General features: G+C 71.0%; 3 protein-coding genes across 3 annotated transcripts in view; 2 read left to right on the forward strand and 1 right to left on the reverse strand.

The window, feature by feature from the left end:
* Positions 1-218, reverse strand: part of LOC127023500 (interferon regulatory factor 4-like) — a 2,326-nt gene extending 2,108 nt beyond the window's left edge. The window contains exon 1 of the mRNA XM_050907615.1: positions 197-218. Within this exon, the coding sequence (XP_050763572.1) occupies positions 197-218 (22 nt within the window). The remainder of the gene's footprint in view (positions 1-196) is intronic.
* Positions 219-2,122: 1,904 nt separating this feature from the next.
* XKR7 (XK related 7) lies at positions 2,123-3,368 on the forward strand. Its single transcript, XM_050907515.1, has 2 exons — positions 2,123-2,315; positions 2,416-3,368. Exons 1-2 carry the CDS (start codon positions 2,192-2,194, stop codon positions 3,366-3,368), a joined length of 1,077 nt encoding a protein of 358 aa, XP_050763472.1. The 5' UTR covers positions 2,123-2,191.
* A 4,185-nt stretch (positions 3,369-7,553) lies between these two features.
* Positions 7,554-11,740, forward strand: CCM2L (CCM2 like scaffold protein). Its single transcript, XM_050907436.1, has 10 exons — positions 7,554-7,583; positions 7,875-8,042; positions 8,368-8,451; positions 8,565-8,748; positions 9,420-9,874; positions 9,977-10,112; positions 10,254-10,317; positions 10,517-10,664; positions 10,841-10,979; positions 11,213-11,740. Exons 1-10 carry the CDS (start codon positions 7,554-7,556, stop codon positions 11,491-11,493), a joined length of 1,689 nt encoding a protein of 562 aa, XP_050763393.1. The 3' UTR covers positions 11,494-11,740.
* The last annotated feature ends 2,004 nt before the right edge of the window (positions 11,741-13,744 follow it).

Raw genomic sequence — 13,744 nt, forward strand, 5'->3', positions numbered from 1 at the left:
GAGCCGGGACGGTGCGTGGCAGCTGCCGGCTGTGCGGGGGGACGGCGCAGCTCAGGGGTCTGTGCACGGGGGGCTGCTGTGCGCCGCAGGAGAGGCAGGATCACGGTGCTGACGAGCCCAATTAGCGAGGCTGATTACAGGGAGAGGATGAGGTCGCCGGTGTCCGGGTCTCGCTCGTGCGTGGGTGCCCTGGGACCAGCAGCGATGCCCTGCGGCATCCCGGGCTCTGCATCACGTCTCCGGTTGCTTTCCCCCCACACTGTGCCCTCTGTCCCCGGGCCGTCGCCTGGTTCGCACCCTGCCAGTGAGGGGGGGTCCATCCCCGGGCCCTTCTGCGGGGAGAGGGGCTGGGGGGCAGCGGCCGCCGCGGTGGTGCCGCGATGGCGGCTCTGGCCTGGCTGGCCGCGAGCAGTTGGCACCAGGGTGCAAATCTGTGCCGGGAGCCGGGAGGCGGGCGGCCGCAGCCTCTCCCCCCGAGCAGCGAGGGATGGGCCTCAGCAAAGGCTAAAATTAGCTGCTCCCCCCAAGGTGGACATTAAAACGTCATTTTGACACCAGCGCAAAGAAGGCGGCGGGGGCCAGGAGCTGGGCTGGCCGCGGGGCTGTGGGCTGGCCCCCGCCGGCATCGGCACCTGTGGAAACTGGGGCGGAACTACTAAAATTGCGTTATTTGCTGACAGCAACGTCTTGCCCGGCAGCCGGTTCTCGGGGGGGCTTTTTGGGGCTCCCAGCAGGGCAGCGAGAGGGGATGGGGCAGGCGGTGACAGGGCTGCCGGGGCGTCATCGGCCTCGCTGGGGAGCACCACGGGAGCCCCGTGGGACCGGCATGCCCACCCTGCCCTCCCGCACGCCGAGGGAGCTGGCGGGGCTGCCCGGGGCGAGAGCAGATGGCAGCGAGGTGGCACGGGGGCTTCGGTGGCCCCAGCTGACGGCCCCCACCGTGGTCTCGGGGCTGTGCAGCCCAAGGGTGGGAGCACCCAGCCGTCCCCACAGCGGGAGCAGGGCCGGCTCCTGCCTCCTCCTGCTGACGGATGAGCCAAAAGTGCTGGGATCAGGGTTTCTCCCGTGCTCCGGGCTAATGGAGTTGGCCGGCAGCGCTTTCTGGAGCTGACGGAGAGGCTGTCGCTCTGCGTGAGGGTTTCAGTCGGCTGGGAGGAAGCTTTACGGCCCGATGTCCTCCCGCTTCATCTTTCTGTTTTCCTCCTTGTCTGGCTCCCTCCTCCCCCCGAGGCAGCGGAGCCGCCGGCCCGTGGTGCAGCAGGGCTGCCCGGGGATGCCCTGCCCGTCCGGCCCCGTGTCCCCTCCTGCGGTGCCCGGATCTGGCCCCGTGCCGCGGGGAGGGGTCCCTGGTGGCGGTGACTCAGCCGGCGCGTGCGTCGGTGCCACGCACACCTCCGCTAACCCCCGGCCGACGACCAGATGGCCGGGGCCGGCGTTTGCCTGCGCCCACAGCCCTGCCAAGAGCCGAGGCAACGCCGGCACGAGCGGCCGGGAGCTTCCCGTGGGCAGCGCGGCACGACCAGCTGGTGCCTCCGTCCTGGCCGGGGCAGGGGGAGGCAGGGTGGGCTCCGTGCCAGCCGGGACCGAAATATCCCCTTTGAGAAGCAGCCGGACCTGGTGCTGGGCTGGGGCCAGGGCACCCCAAATCCATGGGTGGCCGGAGAGCGGGGCTGCAGGTGGGATCCCCGGCTTGGGGAGGGGGGAGCCAGACCTTGCGTGGTGGGGAGGGCGCAGGGGCAGCACCGGCGGGCGGAGGGGTGGGTGATGGCCGGGTGGGCACCGTGATGGCTGGGTGGGCAGCGGGGCAATGGCCAGGTGAGCTCCAGGGCAGCAGGGTGCTGAGCTGGCTTTGCACAAGCTGCCCCTTCCTGGCATCTTGGGGTCCCCGGGTGGGACAGGGATGTGCTCAGCATCGCCGCTGCCCTGCAGCCCCCTGCACCCCTGGCGTGGGGGGCTTTCCGTGGCCCCAAATCATGGGGGAAGTGCTCACTGGAGTGGGTTGGCAGCGGTCACGGGGCACGCCTGGCATGGGCAGGGGGAGGTGAGCTCGGCTGCCCGGGCGGCGGGGGCTCGTCTCACCCTCCCGCCCCCCCCCCCCCCCCCGCCCTCGCGTAGGTACCTCCGCACGCTGTACCTGGGGCTGCAGAGCCGGTGGCAGGCCGAGCACCGCCGCCGCCACTTCTACTGGCGGATGATGTTCGAGAGCGCGGACATCAGCATGCTGCGGCTGCTGGAGACCTTCCTGAAGAGCGCGCCCCAGCTCGTGCTGCAGCTCAGCATCATGGTGCAGCAGAACAGCATCGAGCCGCTGCAGGGTAAGGGCCACGGCCCCCGCGGTGGGGGACGGGGGCGGCTGGAGGGGGGACCCCGGGCTGCCACAGGCTCTCACTGCCCCTCCCTGCTTTGTGCCCGCAGGGCTCTCGGCCTCGGCCTCGCTGGTCTCCCTGGCGTGGATGATCGCCTCCTACCAGAAGGTGCTGCGGGACTCGCGGGAGGACAAGATGCCCATGTCCTACAAGGGGGCCGTGGTGCAGATCCTGTGGCACCTCTTCACCATCGCCGCCCGCGCCATCGCCTTCGCCCTCTTCGCCTCCGTGTTCCAGCTCTACTTCGGCATCTTCATCGTCACCCACTGGTGCATCATGACCTTCTGGATCATCCAGGGTGAGACGGACTTCTGCATGTCCAAGTGGGAGGAGATCATCTACAACATGGTGGTGGGCATCATCTACATCTTCTGCTGGTTCAACGTCAAGGAGGGACGGAGCCGCTACCGCATGTGCATCTATTACATCATCACGCTGTCGGAGAACGCCGCCCTCACCATCCTCTGGTTCCTCTACTACGACCGCAAGACCACCTCCGACTTTGACGCCTTAATCCTCGTCTGCGTGGTCAGCTCCAGCTTTGCCCTCGGCATCTTCTTCATGTTCATCTACTACTGCCTCTTGCACCCCAACGGCCCCATGTTCAGCCCCCGCGGCGGGGGCTGCATTTTCCGGCAGCGGCCGGCCCCGGCGCCGGGGCCCCCCGCGGACGCCGTCACCAGTCCCCCCCGCTCGCTGCCGCGGACTACAGGAGGGGAGCGGGACGGGGCGCCGGGGGAGCGGGACAGCTGCGTGCCCGTCTTCCAGGTGAGACCCCGCGCACCACCGGCGCCGGCTGCCCGCGCCCCGCGGACAGAGGGCCCCGTCATCCGCATTGACCTGCCCAGGAAGAAGTACCCGGCCTGGGACGCCCACTTCATCGACCGGCGCCTGCGGAAGACCATCCTGGCGCTGGAGTACGCGTCGCCCACCACCCCGCGCCTGCAGTACCGCACCGCCGGTGCCCCCCAGGAGGTGCTGGAGTACGAGACCACCGTGTAGGGCGAGGGGCGCGGGGCCGTGGCGGGGCCCTCCCGGTGCCATCCCGGCCGCCCCGCGTCTTCGCAGCCGTTTGCCTTTCCGTTGGGTTTGCCGGTGCTGCTGTGCCGCCGTGCCGAGCGCCCCGCGGGTGGGGGCCGGGGAGGTCTCTTGGTGCTATCCCCCCCCCGCGCCGCCCTCCCGCAGCCGAGACCCCTGTCCCCACCCCACGGCGGCCGCCCCGGCTCCCCCTGGGGCTCGTCCTTGCCAAAATACCTCACCGGTGCCTGAGCTCAAGGCGGTGGGTGCTGCGGCCCCGCAGCTCTTGACCGTGTCAGTGGTGCAGGATGGGGACCGGGGACGCCCCGGGCTGGGGGCCGGCAGCTGTGAGGGGCTTGGGGCACGGTGGGGCACGGCGCGGCCCAGGTGGGCAGCACACGGGGACACGGATGCCCGTGCCATGGCAGGGCCGTGGGGCTGGAGCATGGCTGCACTGCTGTGTGTGTGGGGCTCGTCACCCCGAGGAAGCTGGGGCAGGGGACAGCCGGGGTCCAGCCAGCCCCCCCGGGTCTCCTGCTCCCCCCACACCCTGCAGCGCCGGCCCCGGGGGAGCCCCTTCATCTCCATCCTCCGTCCCCCTGGCTCAGGGGTGAGCCATGTCCCCAACCCCATGGGGTCCCCGCTGCCCTGTGGGGTGCAGACCCTGGCCCGGGGGGCCTCTCATGGGTGGGTACGGACCCTGCTCCCCCTGGCTCTGAGCTGGGCCCCCGGCTCTGGCCGGGACGGCTGCGCCCCATCACCCCCCCTGTCCCCAGGGGAACCGCTTCATCTCATCGGGTTTGTTTTCACCTGAATGGTGACATTTTGTGTGACATTTTCTACCTCCGCTGCAGCCGGGGGGGGGAGCATGGCCTGGCTGGCACCGCTGAGGGGGGCGTGCGGGGCCGCCGGCGTTCCCGGGGCTCCCCAAAGCGGGATTCACCCCCAGCTGTTCTCCCCTCCCGGGTTTGGCATCGCTTCCTACCCGGGAGCGTTTCCATTCACCCCCCCCCCCCATCAGCATCAGCCCCCTCCACCTCCCCAGTATAAACCTGAGCCGGGATCCTGCCTCCCCCCTGCCTCCCCCCTGCCTGCCCCTGCCTGCCCCTGCCTCGCCAGAGGAGTGGGGCTGCCCTGGGCTCCGGGTTTGAATGTGTCTCTGGTCCTGCCCGGATCCGTTGGCGTGCCCCCTCCCGAAGGGCTGTGCTGAATGTACCCTGTGCCCCCCGGGACCAGGGGTGTCCCACGGGGGCGGGGGGGGGATGCGTGTGTGAGCATGTGCGTGCGTGTGCGTGTGTGCATGTGTGTGCGTGTGCATGTGTGCATGTGCGTGTGTGCGCGTGTATGCATGTGTGTGTGTGTGCAGGGGGCTGGCAGGGGTTTGCAGGGCAGGGGAGCTGCCGGACCCCGCGGCCGTGCACCGCCCCGGCCCCTCGCCCCCCGCACCCACGGCCCCCGTGCCTTCCCCGTGTCCCCTGTGCCCCCCTGGCAATGGCCCCGCAGGGTCCCGTGCCGTGGTGCCAAGCCCTGGCCCGGGCTGGGGAGCGTGGGCAGCCCCACCGGCCCTGCCGTGCCACGAGGCACCGAGGCACCGTGCGAGGCACCGGGCTGGCCGCGGGGAAGGCTGGTGTGGGGGACCCACGCCTGGGAATGGCTCTGGCTGCCGCCCACTGTGCTGGGGCGCAGGGTCCCCAAGGGACGGCGTGGGTGCCCGGCCCCGTGGCACGGCCGGGGCGGGTGGGTGCACGGTGTCGGTGGCATCGCATTGCTTTTGTTTCCCATTTCTCTGTAGCTGGAAGGCTGGGGTGACAGCAGGCTGGGGCGGACCATCGCTGGGATCACTGGTGCTAACTGGTGCTAACTGGAAGCCTCGTAAATCCTTTTGAAAGAGGGTGCAGAGCATGGCTGGGGCTGGGCAGCAGGCTGGGCCCCCCGTGACCCACACCCCTCCTTCACTGCCGGTAACGGGCAGACCCCAGCAGTGGGTGCTGACGGTGCCAGGGGCAGCGCTGGGCACGGGGTGGCTCTGCTGGGGGGGGATCTCTTTTCCTCAGGGAAGGTCGGGGGCAGCGGCCGGGGGAGCTGGGCTGGGGCCGGGGTTCATCCCTGCAGGGGTCGAGCGGCATCGCAACAGCCCCCGGCACGGTGCCCAGGCGGCCACAGCTCCTTGCCGGGTCCTGCTCATGGAGCCGGGAAGCCACCGAGGATGGGGACAGGCTGCATGGGGACTGGGTGCCAGCACGGAGCGGCTCCTCTGGGCTCCCCCCTGCCCCAGCCCCTCTCCCCGTCCCCCTGAGGGCAGAGAGGAGCTGCCACGGTCGGGGTGATCTGCACCCCTCATGCTCTTCACCCCCGGGGTTTGCGTGGGGACCCCGGGGCCGCACCGGCGGGACAGAGGGACACTTTTCTATGCACTCAAGCCACGGTACCCTCAGCCCTGGGCTGCTCCGGGCAGGGATCTCAGCAGCAGCAGGCAGCAGCGAGCCCCTGCCCGCGCGGTGCTGCCCTGCTCGGCACGAGGAGCCTGGCCGTGCGTGGGGCTTGGGGGCAGCCATGGGCCCTGCTCCTGGCCCCGGCGGCTCGGTGCCACCCGCCCAGCTGTGCCGCAGGGGAAGCCAAACCCAGTGCCCCGGTGCCAGCGGCAGCACCGGGATGGCGGCGCCTGCCCACCAGGACCGTGGCGAGGGGGTGCGACCTGGGGCCAGGCTGGGTGCTACAGGACGGGGGCAGCTCTGGGGGTGCTCAAGCTCCAACGGGGGACCGGGGTCCTGGTTGCTGGGGGAGTGACCCCCGGGGGTGGCAGCGGGGCCACCCCGGCTTCAGGGAGCGGGAAGAGGTTTGGGCCGGGGCCCGGCCCCGTTTGCTCTCAGCTGGGGCTGTTCGCTCCTGGTGGGGGCTGCCGGGGGTCTCGGCCACGTCCCTGGCCCCCCAACCCCGGCACTGGGACCTGGCAGCCGCTGTCACGTACTGTAAATACTCTGTGTGCCACCTTCTTCTCTGGGACCCTCGGCGCGGGCAGGGGGGCGAGCGGGAGGCCGGGGTCCGTACCGAGACTTTTTTGTATACCACAAACTTTTTGTATATTTTTAATTTTGCTGCAACATGAGATATTAAATTCATTTCAATAAGCCCTGCCTGCGGGAACCTGTCCTTGCCGGCACCTCCGGCTCACGCCCCAGGCTCCGCAGCGGGGCAGGACGCTGCCCCTCTGTCCCGGGGTGCTCAGGGACGCTGGGGGATGGAGCAGGACGGCTGCAGCGGTGCTGCCTGTCCGGTGTCGGTGGCCCTGGCCGGTGCTGGCCCCGGTGTGGCGGCCGGCAGGGAAGGGGTGCGTGGGCAGGATGCAGCGTGCTGGGGAGGAAGCTGCCGGACATGGCTGCTGCCGGGCCAACCTCCTCCCTCCTGGAGGCCCCGATCCCCGGCCAACCCCCAGACCCACGGGGGGCTCAGGCCCCATAGCTGGCCATGGGGATGGGGTGCTGGGTGCAGCTGCATGGGCTGCTGCCGCTGCCGTTCCCCGTGCCAGGGCCCCGCGTGGGTAGGGCAGGACGGGGGCAGCGAGGGCCGGGAGCCCCCAGTGCTGCCCCACGAGGATGGGGCTGATGTGGGGCCATGGGGCAGGGGCTGCTCTGCAGCCGGGTCCCGTGGGCACCCCCAGTCCCAGCCCCAGCCCCAGCGCCTGCTCCGGTCCCATCCCAGCCTACTTCAGCCCCTGCCTCTGCCCAAATCCCAGCCCAATCCCAGCCCAGTTCAACCCCTGCCTCTACCCAAATCCCAGCCCAATCCCAGCCCATGTGCCAGCCCCAGCCCCAGTCCCAGCCCTAGTTGCAGCCCAGCCCCAGCACCAGTCCCAGTCCAAGCCCCTGCTCCAGTCCCAGCCCAGCCTACTTCAGCTCCTGCCTCTGCCCAAGTACCAGCCCAGCCCCAGTCCTAGTCCCAGCCCGGGTCCCAATCTCAGTCCCAGTCTCAGCCGCAGTCCCAGTCCTGTCCCAGCCCCAGTCCCAGTCCCAGCCCAGCCCAGCCCAGGCCAGCCCAGTCCCAGCACCCCCCAGGAGGGGCAGGAACTCACATCCCAGCCATCCTGGTGGAGTTTCCGACACAGGAAAACGCAGCGGCGCCGAGCGGGGCGGTGGGGGCGGCCGTGCCAGGAGGCTGCGCCGCGGCCCCGCCATGGACTGCGAGGCCAAGAAGGGGAAGAAGGTGTGTGGGCCGGGGCTGGGGTCCCTGGGGGGCTGGCGGGAGGGCAGGAGCGGGCGAGATGCATGGGGACACCGGGACAAGGGGCCCCGCACCCCCTCCCGTGGCGCAGCAGGGAGAGGTGGGGTCCCCACTCGCTGCCCCCCGAACCACCCAAATGGTGCAAATTCGGGGTCAGCAAGCAAAGAGGTGCCCAGCCCCTCCTTGGGTGCTGGGTGCCCGCAGACCCTGTGCGTGGGTGCCGGGGTTGGGTGCCTGGCGCTGACGCATCCCCGTGCCCGTTCTCCCTGCCAGGGCTTCGTGTCGCCCATCAAGCGGCTGGTTTTCCCCAAGGCGGCTCGGAGGCCGGCGCTCCGCAGCAGCGTCTACCGGCGGCCGCTGCACTCGGTGCCCCTCTACCCCCCCGACTACCTGATCGACCCCCAGATCCTGCTGCACGACTACGTGGAGAAGGAGGTGAAGGTAAGGGGGTGGGGGGTCCCCAGGGATGCCCGGGATCCCTGCCTGCTCGGTGCGGGGGGACATGAGGCCACCACACCACACCGAGAGCCAGCACCTGCGGTGGCCAGGAGGATCCTGGTCCCCTCCCTGCCCAGGCAAACATCCAGGGAGGGGGACAGTGGGCTGGGGTGCAGGGGACCCCCTGGATCTCCCTGCACCCCAAGGAGATGCATCCTGCCCTTGGGGATGTGGGTGTCTCCAGGGGAGGCTCTGGGCCATGGGGTGGGGAGGACGCATGCCCCAGCCCCCCCAGGCTGCCCTGGGTTTTGTGTGTCCCCCCCCCCAGTTTTTAGGCCACCTGACATGGGTGACAGCCTCCCTGAACCCCTCCAGCCGGGATGAGGTGCTGCAGCTGCTGGACACGGCCAGGGTAAGAGGGGTCCCCACCCCCCGGGGTGCCCCCAGCGCTGCCCAGAGGGTGGGCGCCGGGTGCCCCACGCCGCTGGGTGCCCCACGTCCCTGGCACGCGCTCTGCCCCCGCAGCAGCTGAAGGAGCTGCCGCTGCAGACGACGCCGGAGCAGGACAGCATCCTCAGCCTCTCCGCACGCTGCCTCCTGCTCACCTGGCGCGACAACGAGGAGCTGATCCTGCGCATCCCCACCCACGAGATCGCCGCAGCGTCCTACCTGCGTGACGACGCCCTGCACCTCCTCATCCTCAAAACCGGTGCGGGAGTCCGGCCGGGGCCACTGGCCATGGCACAGCCGGCGCTGAGCACCCGGCGTCCCCAGGGCACAAGGGGTCGGAGCCTGGGGGGTGATGGGGAAGTGTCAGGTCCGGCCAAGGCGGCAGCACGGGCCGAGCACAAAAGCCCGCGTTGCCCCCCCCCGGCTCGGCGGGGGTCCGCTTCCCCGGGGCTGGAGGGGGGCACTGCCTCGGGCTCCCCGCTGCCCCGGCAGGCAGGTCCCAGCTGCGCTCCCAGCCCCAGTTACCTTTAATGGCAAGAGGAGAGGAGGCTGGAAGCGACCCCCGTCCCCGTCCCCCCCCCGGCACATGGAGCCCCAGAGGGGCGCGGGGGCTCCGGCGCTTTGATCAGCAAACCCGGGCTCAGCTGCCAGCCGCAGGCAGGGTCCCCGGGGAGGGGGCTGCACCAGGCTGAGCTCCAGCCTGCACACGGAGCGGTCTGCTAATCCCCTGCCCCGCTGCCTCTAATCCCCCTGCCCCAGCCCCGCTGCCCCCAAACCCACTGGGGCTCCCCCATCCCCACCCCACCACCCCCACCCCTCTGCATCCCGCCTGGCCGGTGGGACGGGGCAGCCAGGGCAGGGCCTGGGGCCGGGTGGGCTGGGCAGCGCAGCCCCCCACAACTGATGCTCAGTCTCTCCTCGCCGCCCCAGGCCTGGGAGTGGACCCGGTCCCCGCCGGAGCGCATCCCGAGGCAGCCCCGGTGGGCATGCCGGAGGCTTTCCCCGCCGAGAAGCGGCCGGGGGGCTCGTGGCCGGAGGGGGGGCGGCTGGGGGGCCCGATGGAGCGGCGGCACACCATCTGCAGCCTGGACTGGCGGGCGGCGCGGGGCGGGCAGGAGGGCCGGCAGGGCGGCAGCCTGGAGCGGCGGCGGGGCGGCAGCTGGGAGCGGCGGCAACGCGGGCGGCCTTCGGGCAGCTGGGAGCGGCGGCAGCCCTGCGGCGGCAGCTGGGAGCGGCGGCGGGCCGGCACCGCCGGCGGCAGCTGGGAGCGTGGCACCGGCTTCGGCAGCTGGGAGCGGCGGCACGCCGGCAGCAATCCCCTGGACCCCCAGGAGCCCTGCCCCGACGCCTACTCCAACCTCATCATCCTCGCCGTGCCCAACAGGGTGAGCGGCACCGGCGTGTGCCCACCCGCCGGCACATGGCCACCCACTGGCACCCACCCGCCCGCCCACCCGTGCTTCCTCCTTCCCTCCCTCCCGCTGCAGGATGCCGCCGAGGAGTCCTGCGCGCTCATCTGCCAGGTCTTCCAGATCATCTACGGGGACCAGAGCATCGAGTGCGTGGACCGCGCCGGGTTCCACTACACCTCCACGCCCACGCGGCCCTGGCTCTCCAGCCGGAGTGAGTGGCTGGGGACAGGGACGGGGACACCGAGCGGGGTGGCACGGGGCTGACGGGCAGGGGTGCGCGGGTACAGCGCGGGGGGCAGGTGCCACGGCAGAGGCTTGGCCCCGCTCTGAGACCTCGTCTCCCCCTCCCCAGGCGAGAGCTGCCGCACAGATGGGACGTACGGCTACGATGCCGACTTCAGCTGCTGCAGCTCCTTGTGAGTCTGGCTTCCCCAGGGTGCCCCTCCACCCGGGTGGGTGCCCCTGCCCTAGGGTGGGTGCCTCTCCAACTGGGATGGGTGCTTGTCCCGGCTGCAGAGATGACCCAGCCCTGCCCGATGGTGGGTGCCGTGCAGCTGGGGGGGCAGGCGGGCACCCAAGGGGTGCTGGGACCTGCTGACCCCCGTCCTCCCGCAGCAACGGCTCCCACGAGACCTTTGAAGCGTATTACAGCGGCGCCTCCTCACCCTCCTTCCACCGGTCCCACCACAGCCTGGCCACCGCCTGCAGCGGCAGCGACCAGAGCGGCACGGGGCTGGAGCAGCTGCAGGACTACATGGTGACGGTGCGGGCGCGGGGACGGGCGAGGGGCCCTGCTCAGTGCCGGCGGCCAGGGAGCAGGGGCAGTGGGCATGTCTGAGCCCCCTGCGCCAGAGAGCAGCCAGCTGGGCGCAGGTTGTGGGGGCCGGGGCTGTGCGCTGCCCGTGTCCCCAACCCCGACCCGTCCCCATGTCACCGCAGCTGCGCAACAAGCTGTCGCCGCAGGAGATCCAGCAGTTCGCCCTCCTGCTCCGCGAGTACCGCCTGGGCACGCCGGTGCAGGAGTACTGCGCCGAGCTCCTGCGCCTCTACGGGGACCGCAGGAAATTCCTCCTCCTGGGTGAGTGTCTGGGCTCCCGCTGCAGCCACCCTGTGTCATCGTGTCACCCTGGCGATGTCCGTGCATCCCTTGGGGATGGGGTGCTGGTGCCGGGTGTGCTCCGGGGGGTGTTGGGACCCAGCTGCTTGCAGGGGATGGGATGGCTGCAAGCAGCCGGCGGGGCTGGCCGGCATCGTGCCCCAGCACTGCCCACCGGGGCAGGGTCACCCCGAGGCTCACAGCACCCATGGCAGGAATGAGGCCCTTCATCCCCGACCAAGACATCGGGTACTTCGAGACCTTCCTGGAGAGCATCGGCATCCGGGAGGGCGGCATCCTCACCGACAGCTTCGGCCGCATCAAGCGCAGCATGAGCAACACGTCGGCCTCGGCCGTGCGCAGCTACGACAGCTGGTCCCTGCGCTCCGAGTCCGAGTCCTTTAACCGCATGATCACGGACATCACCCACGACATCGAGGCGCTGGCGCGGGACGAGGAAGAGGAGGAGGAGGAGGAAGAGGACAACTACCTGTGAGAGAGTGCCGAAACCCAGCAGTTCCCTCCCCGCTCGCTGATGCAGTGCTGCACCTCCAAGCCCAGACTTGCCAGGTGCCCAGCTCTGCCCCGATGCCTGGGAGGGGGGACATTGTCCCCCCCCTTTGTCACTGTGGGAGGGGACAGGGGCTCTGCACCGCCCTGGAAACTCTTGGCAGGGCTGATGGCATCGAAGGGCAGCCGTGGCAGTGGGGGAGCCCCTGGCCGGCAGCGCCATGTGCTGTAATTTCTGCAGATTGCAATTAAATGCCGGGGCTGGGAGAGGAGCAAGTTCTTCCCTGAGGAAAGGCTGTGCTGGGGCGTGGGCGCTGCTGCGGTGGGGGGCGAGCCGGGGCGGGGGGGCTGCTGTGGCCAGGGGTGAGCCGGGGCGGGGGGCTGCTCGCAGACCCGCCAGGCACCGTGCCACTGCTGGGCTGGGCACCCTGTCCACCCCGCTGCCACACGCAGGTCCCTCCCAGAGTCGGGGTGCTCCCGGCTGTGCCAGGCTGGCCCCAGGAGACGCTCCTGGTAGCGTGGGACCCCGGGGAGCTCAGAGCAACGTGAGGGGCCAGCGAGGGTGTGCTGGGATGGGGGGGCTGGTTGCCTGCGCTGCCGGCCTGGGCGCACCCCAGTAAAGCATTCACCTTCCAACACGGGGGGAGCAGCGGGGAAGGCTGTTCCTGCCAAGAAAGCACCCGAGAGCCCCCGCAGCCCCGGGGATGCTCTGAGCAGGGGCTGCGGCGCTGGGTCCCCCGTCCTGCTGCCAAGCGTCCCGGTGCGAGGGGCCATGCCGCGGGCAGCCGTCCCCCATTCCCATGAGCGACGTCCCTGCGACACCCGGGCCGGCTGCGGGGCCGCGGGTGTTTCACAAAAGGAAGTTCCTGCCCCGGGACCCGGCTTCCTGCAGCGCCGCCCCGCAGCCCTCCCGCCACCGAGGGACCGGGCCACGCTCCCCGCCGGCCAGCTGGCCCCCGGCCGATGGCCCCCGGCCACTGTGCCCCAGCCAATGTCCCATGGCTAATGTTCCCCGGCCGATGTCCCCCGGCCACTGTCCCTCAGCAGGGGCTGTGGGACAGTGCTGCAGCCCCGGGCCGGTGCGTGGGCAGGCAGACGCTGGGGCTACCTGCGGCAATTAATTTTTTTGCTTAAAAAATTTACATATGCAAATCCTCATGCAAGCGAGGCACCTGCCACCCTGCCACTTCCTCTGCGGCACCAGCGCAGAGGCCGGGCCTGGCCCTGCCTGCCCGCGACGGTCGGTGTCACGGTGGAGCCGCGGGTGCCTTTGCTGCTGCCGTCCCCGTCCCAACTTCAGGGGTGCTCTGGGTGAAGCAGAGCAAAGGCTGGAGCACCAGGGGGCTGGGGAGGGGGCCCGGGAGGACCTTTGGCACGGGAACACCAGCGCCAGGAGAGACACAGCAAAGCCCATGACCCCTGCCCCGGCCCCTCAGAGCTGGGCTGTACAGCATGGGTGCCATGCCTTGCACCCCGCCGTGCCCTGCACCCTGCCGTGCCCTGCACCCCCCCATACCCTGCACCCCGTCATGGGCCAACACTCAGGGGTTTCCTCTTTTCTCCTCCCTGGGGACAGAGAAGCAGGCTCGCACCGTGGCCAGCCTGCGCTCGCCCCGTGCCCCCCACTGCCACCCACGGCCCCGCGCCGGCGAGGAAACAGCCCCGGGGGCCGCTCTGGGGTGCTGGGCCCCAAATCCCTCCAGGCTCCCGGGGGCTGCGGGTGGAGGGAAGGGCTCTGGCACCCATCGGGAGGGTGTAAAAGCGACCCTGACGGCAGCGGGGGCCGGGACGGGCCGGGGTGTCCCTGCGGGCAGCACGGGTGCCCTTGAAAGCTGGTTCTGCTGCCCTGGGTCCACGGGGGTCCTGCTGGGACCGGGGGGGTCCCGCTCGGTGTGTGATGGGGGTCCCCACTCCCATCCCGGTTTGGGCCCCCCCGGGGCCGGCGCAGGGAGGTATCGGCCGCGCCCGCCCGTCGGGCAGCACCGATGGAGTCGGGGGGATCCGCGGCCCCGGGACGGCCCCGGGAGGCGGGGCCTTACCGGGGGAGGGGGGTGGTCTTACCGGGGAGGGGCGTGGTCTCACCGGCGCGGGCGGGGCGGGGCGGCGGGCGAGCAGCCGGGCGGAGCACAGCGGCGGCAGCAGCCCCGGCTCCGGGACGGGGACCGGGACCGGGACCGGGACCGGGACGTGCCCCGGGACGGCGGCGGAGGTGAGAGTGGAGCAGAGCCGTGCGCGGA

The sequence above is a fragment of the Gymnogyps californianus genome, chromosome 17 (genome assembly GCF_018139145.2).
Source record: "Gymnogyps californianus isolate 813 chromosome 17, ASM1813914v2, whole genome shotgun sequence".
Lineage (NCBI taxonomy): Eukaryota > Metazoa > Chordata > Aves > Accipitriformes > Cathartidae > Gymnogyps > Gymnogyps californianus.